The 7,757-nt window shown below is 51.3% G+C and overlaps 1 protein-coding gene across 1 annotated transcript in view; it reads right to left on the bottom strand.

The window, feature by feature from the left end:
• The window catches only part of LOC117822675 (collagen alpha-6(VI) chain), a 56,277-nt gene continuing 48,520 nt past the window's right edge, over positions 1 to 7,757 (bottom strand). Inside the window, exons 15-24 of the mRNA XM_034697523.1 lie at positions 7,705 to 7,741; positions 7,601 to 7,612; positions 6,302 to 6,795; positions 5,677 to 5,767; positions 4,947 to 5,600; positions 4,746 to 4,827; positions 4,429 to 4,574; positions 2,823 to 2,993; positions 1,988 to 2,035; positions 1 to 1,259 (exon numbers count right to left, since the gene is read on the bottom strand). Coding sequence (XP_034553414.1) covers positions 1,084 to 1,259; positions 1,988 to 2,035; positions 2,823 to 2,993; positions 4,429 to 4,574; positions 4,746 to 4,827; positions 4,947 to 5,600; positions 5,677 to 5,767; positions 6,302 to 6,795; positions 7,601 to 7,612; positions 7,705 to 7,741 — 1,911 coding nt within the window. The 3' untranslated portion in view covers positions 1 to 1,083. The remainder of the gene's footprint in view (positions 1,260 to 1,987; positions 2,036 to 2,822; positions 2,994 to 4,428; positions 4,575 to 4,745; positions 4,828 to 4,946; positions 5,601 to 5,676; positions 5,768 to 6,301; positions 6,796 to 7,600; positions 7,613 to 7,704; positions 7,742 to 7,757) is intronic.

Raw genomic sequence — 7,757 nt, forward strand, 5'->3', positions numbered from 1 at the left:
TCTTTCTTAGATTCTTTATTATTATTGTTGTTTTTTACATGAAGCACCATCAGTCCCTTTATAAACCACATGTTAAAGACAGACAGACGCAGGCTCACACACAGAGACTGGATCCTGGTCTTTGAAGGTTCAGACTGATCCTGGACTCGCTCTGCAGAACCTCACAGGTCTGCAGCTCGAGGAGGATCTCACTTTCAGAGTTTGGGTCTTTTCACAGACGTCAGGGTGGAGGAGAGGAAACCAGAGTTCAGAGGATTTTAGGTGACTGACCGATATGTTGATGTTTTGAGTGACCTCTCTGAAACACCAGCGAGGAGGCGGGGTTTAAATCATGCAGCCGGTGTGAGCGACAGGAAACAGGATGAATAAAAACATCTGAAGAAGAAGAAGAAGAAGAAGAAGAAGGAGAATCATTCTGAAGTTTGATGAGCTCCTGAAAATATCCAGAAACCTCCAGGAGTGAACCAGTCCTCATCCTGGTCTCTGCGTGAAGACCCAAACTCTGAAAGTGAGACTCTCACGTCGTCCGTTCTGTAAATCAGAGCTCCAGGTGTGGGTTTGAAGTGGTCTGAACTTTAAAGTCAGACCACAATCTTTAAGAACGAGGAGCTCAAACATGAAGATAAACCCGGGGTTATAAATGAAGCCTGACACCTGAAGGTTCAGTCAGACACGAGAGAGGCGTGTCGTTTCACTTTCCTTCAGACACTGGTTCTGGTCTCGTCCTGCTCGGTAAGACTAGCACCTGATGTGAGGGACTGGGGGGTCGGTCTCTGGTGAGGGTCCGACCCTTCAGAGTTTGGTGAAAGGGTGAAGAGCTGCGGGGGAAACAGAGCGTGCACGTTCAAGAGAAACCCTCCGAGCAGCCGGGTTTCAGAGCGGAGGAAACTTTTCCCTGAATGCGTCGAAGCAGAGACACGATACCAGTCCCCCCCGTCCCCGATCAGACCCGCTGCAGATAAAGGTCTGTGTGGAGTTTTCTCTTGAACGTGCACGTGTGTTTGAAGGTTCTGCTGTTGCATGTTGGGTGTTACAGCTGCTCTCTCCTCCTCCTCCTCCTCCTCCTCCTCCTCCTCCTCCTCCTCACCGGCTCTTGGTCAGACACAGGGTCTCACACTCCTCCTGGGTCCCGAAGCGGTTCTGGTTGCCGTCACAGCCGCCGTACCAGAAGCGAGAGCACTCGTTCTGCTCGGTGTCGAAGAACCACATCATGGTGTAGTTCTGACAGCCGCCCTGATCCTGAGCCAGGAAGCAGGAGTCTGGAGGGAGAGGGGAGAGGAAACGTCACTGAGTGGTGCTTTAATGTGAAGCAGACATTTAAACTGACGACTCTGAGGCGTCCAGTTCTCTGTAAACATGTTTCATCTCAACTTAGAACTCCAGATTATTCAGGCCCTGTCTCAGACTGTCCTCAGACTCTATGGAGGATCTGCAGCCTCTCAACAGGTCCAGAACGCTGCAGCTCGAGTACTGATGAGAACCAGCAGGACCAGGAACAGAGAGCACATCTCTCTGTTAGCCTCTCTGCACTCTGGGAGCAGGATTTTAATTTCATGTTGGTGTATTTTTATGATCATATCCTCTCTTACTTTTCTTTCTTTAACCCGGTAAGAGACTCTTTGAGATTTAAAACCTCTTTTTCAAGAGTGACCAGGCCAAGCCTTCTCTGTTGTTGTCTGTCTCTGGTCTTGAAGCTCTTCAGGCTGCATGCTTGTCTGTATGAAACCTGCTTTATAAATAAAGTTGAGTGAAGTTTTGACACTTTGATTCTGAAACACTGAAGCAGAACTCTGACAGTGAAGGAGGAAGTGGATCACTAGAGGAGGAGGAGTGTTTCACATGCATGTCTTTGTAAATCTGTCCTCTGGTTCAGTCCACACGGGAGCAGACTGTGATCAGCTGGTAGGAGCTGTTTCTCATGTCCTCGTGTCCTCAGGAGGACCTGTACCTCTCTGAGATCTGGACTCTGGTGTGTTCAGGTTTTTACCTTTGGAGGCGAAGCTGACCAGCTCTGGTTTGGGCAGGATGTTTGGATCTGTGAGAGAGGACAGAGCGAACATGAAGACATCAGGACACACCGCAGCATCACCTGAGGAGATCCTGAATCACAGGTGGTCCCACTAAATCCTGATGAGCCAGACACCTGGGAGCAGAGCGATGAAGCTCTGCAGAGATCCTTCATCAGACTCTCAGAATAAAAACTTATATAAAACATGTTTTAGATTTATGGGGAAGAATTTAAAGATTGTTTCAAAAAGTGGAAAAATATATTTATATGGTTTAAAACAGTTTAAAGCACGCCCATATATGGTCACCTTGATGCCAAAAATCATACGTTTTTTAAAATCTGACATTAAATACAAATCCTAAACTCTGTGCTGTTATAAGACTCAGAATAATCAGTGTTCATCATTCAGGTGATAATCCAAGGATTTTTATTCTCATATATTTCCTCTCTGTCACTTTAACACGCGGTAATTAAAGGGTTAATCATAAAATGAGTGAATATTCAGTTTGTCTCTTTAAAGCTGAACTTCATTCAAACATTTCTAAAAATGTGTAACAAGGAATGAAAGTGTGACCGAGTCCCATCGAGTTAAAGGAGGGAACCTTTCCTTCACTTTAACACCTTTCATGGTTTATTTCAACTTCCTGTTTCAGACTCAGAGACATGATGAAGAGGAGGAGAGGAAGAGGAGGAGGAGGAAGACAACACAGACACATTCCTGTTAGGCAGCCCACACACACACACACACACACACACACACACACACACACACACACACACACACACACACACACACACACACACACACACTTACTATGGATGCCACACGTCCGGAAACATTGGGTTTCCGTTTTAAAGCGGTTGGCGTTACCGCCGCAACCGCCAAACCAGAACGGCGAGCATGCACCGACGTCTGTGTCAAAGAACCACGCCCGGACGGATTCGTCACACTGGAGGCCGGTATCAGCCCGCAGCAGACACCGGGCTGAAAGCAGAACACACACATTAACCACACACACACACAGAGAGGTTAAACACACACACACACACACACACACACACACACACACACACACACACACACACACACACACACACAGAGGTTAAACACACACACACACACACACACACACACACACACACACACACACACACACACACACACACAGAGGTTAAACACACACACACACACACACACACAGAGGTTAAACACACACACACACACACACACACACACACACACACACACACACACACAGAGGTTAAACACACACACACACACACACACACACACACACACACACACACACACACATTAACCACACACACACAGAGAGGTTAAACACACACACACACACACACACACACACACACAGAGGTTAAACACACACACACACACACACAGGTTAAACACACACACACACACACACACACACACACAGAGAGGTTAAACACACACACACACACACACACACACACACACACACACACACACACATACACACACAGAGGTTAAACACACACACACACACACACACAGAGGTTAAACACACACACACTGACGTCAGGTCTCCATGGCAGCAGCTCTTCAGACTCATGAAAGTGAGCGGTTACACTGCAGCGACTCTGCAGAGAGTTAAAGGGTTAAATGTTCTCACCCTTAAAGGGTTAATATCTTTATATTAAAGTTGACTCATGATGCTGACAGCACTTTCCAAAGCTACACCGGTGTTCTGGTTTGAGGAGTGACCCAGTTAAACGGATCCTTCAGTCTCAACACGAGACGTTCTGAAGAGTCGACCTCTCCTCACACTTCAGACTGAAATCTAAACTCTGACTCACAGACTTCTTTAAACCAATGAGCTCTCAGGAAACATTCAAAACTCAGCGCAGTTTATTTATCAAGACTCAACCGACTCATGGAACATGCAGCATGAAACATGCAGCATGGAGCATGGAGCATGAAACATGCAGCATGGAGCATGGAGCATGAAACATGCAGCATGGAGCATGGAGCATGGAGCATGGAGCATGGAGCATGGAGCATGGAGCAGGAGCATGGAGCAGGAGCATGGAGCATGGAGCATGAAACATGCAGCATGAAACATGCAGCATGGAGCATGGAGCATGGAGAGCTTCCTGGACTCAGTCTGAAGTAGTCAGCGGTAATGTTTAGATTCCTCGCTCTCTTTTCGGCCTATCAGAGACGAGCTGGTGAATCTGCAGAGGTTAAACTGTGAGGTGTGATGAACACGCCGGCCTCCAGGGGGCAGCGTCAGGGCTTAAATACTCAGTCTGCTGCAGGTCACAGACTACACCGTCCATGAGTCTGTTTTAATGCGTGTGTGTGTGTGTGTGTGTGTGTGTGTGTGTGTGTGTGTGTGTGTGTGTGTGTGTGTGTGTGTGTGTGTGGGAGCTACCGTTGATCTTGGCTGCAGACACCACACTCTGGCCGTCTCCCCGGGTCAGGGTCTCGATGATGTCCAGCTGGCCGGTCTGCTGAGTCCCTCTTCCCGTGTGCTCCCCAAACGTCCCCACCTCCTCCACGAAGGTGAACGCTCCCTGACTGAACACACAGGAAGTGACACGTCACGCCGCCACCCTTCAAATACTCTCATCACAGAGTCTCACAGACCAGCAGGACTTCATGTCTTTATGTCTCTGATCCAAAAACCATCCTGCTCCCCAGCAGAGACTCACCGTGTGAAATCTGAAATCTGAAGACTGAAGGACTCACCCGTCGAGGAATCCTTCCCCCGGCTCTCTGAGCTGCTGACACGTCTGTCTCAGTGAAGGAGGAGGATACGTGTTGACTCCCTCTGAGAGAAACAAACAAACACGTTGGTCACGTTTGAAATCAAAGAGGAAACGTCTCTAAACCATGATGAGTGAGTCTGTTTGGAGAGACAAAGTGTCTTCAGTCTGACGGAGCTCTTACTGTCGAGGGCGGAGAGGAAGACTCTGAAGAAGCGCTGGCAGTAGCCCTGCTCCTCAGCGTTCAGTCTGCTGACGTGGATCAGGTGCTGATGTAAGGGCAGACCGGCCAGCTCCTCCGCCTGAGTCCGGCTGTAGCGCTCGCCCACCGTCACCACAAACAGCGCCACCCCCTCGCACTTGGCCTTCTGGGAGACGTACTGCAGCTTGAGCCGGTCCCGGAGAGCCGTCTGGGTGCCCACCACGGTCAGCAGCGCCCTCTTCTTCCGGGCCTGGCCGGCCTTCAGGAGCACCTCCCTCAGGGCGAACTCCAGCGTCCGTCCCAGAGCCGAGGAGCCGCCCTGCTGCTGCAGGTTCTGGATCAGGTGCCTCTTCATCAGGTCCTGGCTCTGGTAGGTCTGCAGACCAAACTCCTCCTTGAGAGCCTGGGTGCTGCCCTGCTGGACCAAAGCCACCCGGGCCCGGTTCCCGGGTCTGCCGGGCTTAGGGCTCACAGCCAGCTGCTGCACCACAGAACCCAGCAGCTGCTGGGCGCCGGCGTACTCGTCAGCCTTCACCTCCCTGGAGCCGTCCATCACCAAGACCAGGTCCACATCGGCCTCCTGAGGCGGCGCCGGATCCTGGATGAAGGAGCACTGGTCTGAGCGCTTACAGGGGTCTGAGGGGAAAGGGGTGATTTTCAGAGATTGTGGTCTCAGGATGAAAAGGAGCTGATGACTCAGAGCTCTGCTCACCGTAACAGATGGCACAGTCCTTCACCGTGTTCAGGTCAGCAGACATGTCCCTCCCCAGCACCGTGAAGATGGCTCTCCTCGTGTCGTCCACCTGAGAGGAAACAGACGTTAACCACGGCCCTGAGACTCCTCCCTCCTTCTCTGAGTCCTGAGTTCAGAGTCTCCTCTTTCATGATGAACACAGATATCTGCAGCTGTGGATGAGGACTCAGCAGAGGGAGCGTGGCGGTCTCTGGATGAGGTCATGTGTTTGAGGCTCCGGTGGATGTGATAAGCAAACTCTGGGATTGTTTGTAGAGCAGATTATTAATGATAATCTGGTCTCTGTGTTTGTCAGAGTCCTGTTTAGACCCGAGGAGCTGTGTTTAGATTTACAGTCATCACACCGAGCTGGATCATGGCAGACTGCCCACACCTGGATCTCTCCCAACCCGGACACTCACCTGACGAGGGCCAGGCAGCCTCACGGACTGAGGTCTGGGTTCAGGGAGGAGGGGGGGTGTTAGTCCGACCTTAGGGGTCTCAGTTAGGACGATCACATGAAAGCTAAGGCAGGGAGAGCACACCTCCTCCTCTCTCTCTTCATGGTTTGGAAACACTCTGAGTGAAGTCTCAGTGAACTCACCTCCATCGCCTGACGAACAGCCGGAGCGTTCCTCAGAGAGACCACAGCCGGGACGATGTTGAGGCCTTGGTACTCCATCATGGCGGTCACCACGTCGCCCACATCCTGTGTCGGCCCGTTGGTAAGGAAGACCGCCACCTTCCTCATCAGCATCCCTGACCTGACCCGTTTGAAGACGTTCTGACCCACGAAGCGCATGGCGGCGCCCAGCTGGCGGCTGTTGGACGTCCTCTCCAGGGCGATGTTCTTCACGGACTCGATCAGCTGTGACTTGAGGCGGTAGTCGTGGAAACGGATCAGGTACTTGGTGTAGGCGCTGTATCCCACCACGGCCACGCGGGCGCCGGTCGGACAGTTGCTCTCGGCGACGGTGACGTCCTCCAGCAGGGAGAGGAGGGCGGAGCGCTGCCTCTCGAAGGCCGCCGGGGTCACGTCCGCAGACATGTCCAGACCGAACACCAGCTCGGTGGGGTAGGCCGGGCACGCCAAGTGACCTGGACACCAACGAAGAAGAGACAGGAGTGAACGGCACAGCGTCGTCTCTGCCGATGTCAAGGTCAGGTCCAGGATCAGGGACAAACCTGCAGCTGGACCTGTCCTCCTCGAGGTCAGGTCCATGTTCAGGGACAAACCTGCACCTGGACCTGACGGAGGTCCAGGTGCGGGTTTGTCCCTGAACATGGACCTGACCTCCTCAAGGTCAAATTGCAGCAGGATGAAGATGAGGACGTCCAGTTTGACATTAGTTTCATAGATTTGGACAAAACCCGGTCATCCAGGTCTTTATATCTTTAAGACAAACTTCTTTTTTAGACTGCTATAGGCTTAGACTGACACACTGGGATCCTGTCTTTCCCTCTCTCTCCTCTCTCTGCCTGTCTCTCACTTTAACTCTTCCTGTCCCATTAAAGTTACTAACCATAGACCTTTCTGGAGTCCCTGAGCTCCCTTGTCTCGTAGGTTCCTCTGGATCTCTGCTGCTGTGGACGTGGTCCAGACTCCAGCTGCTACAACTACTACTATCCGTCTCCCCACTATCATCTCTCTCTCTCTTCATCTCCCTCTATCCCTCTCTCCAACACGGTCTCAGATTCAGATGTGTGTCTAACATGAGTCTGGTCCTGCTGGAGGTTTCTGCCTGTTAAAGGAAGTTTGTCCTTGCCACTGTAACTTGCTAAATGCTGCAAAGTGCTCTGCTCATGGTGGATTAAGATGAGATCAGACTGAGTCCTGTCTGTGAGAGGGGACTGGATCTGATCCGGTCAGAGCTGCAGGGATCATGTGAAGGTGGATACGTACCCGTGGAGCAGGCTGTGGGAGAGAGAAACAGAAGTTCAGAGTTAGTCTGACTCTGACTGAGTCATCACAGAAACATGTCGGCCTGTCTCGACTCCCACACTCACCACAGTTGTCTCTGATGTAGGTGATGAGCTTACACTCCTGAGGACAGAGGAGA

The sequence above is a fragment of the Notolabrus celidotus genome, chromosome 12, assembly GCF_009762535.1.
Source record: "Notolabrus celidotus isolate fNotCel1 chromosome 12, fNotCel1.pri, whole genome shotgun sequence".
Classification (NCBI taxonomy): Eukaryota; Metazoa; Chordata; class Actinopteri; order Labriformes; family Labridae; genus Notolabrus; species Notolabrus celidotus.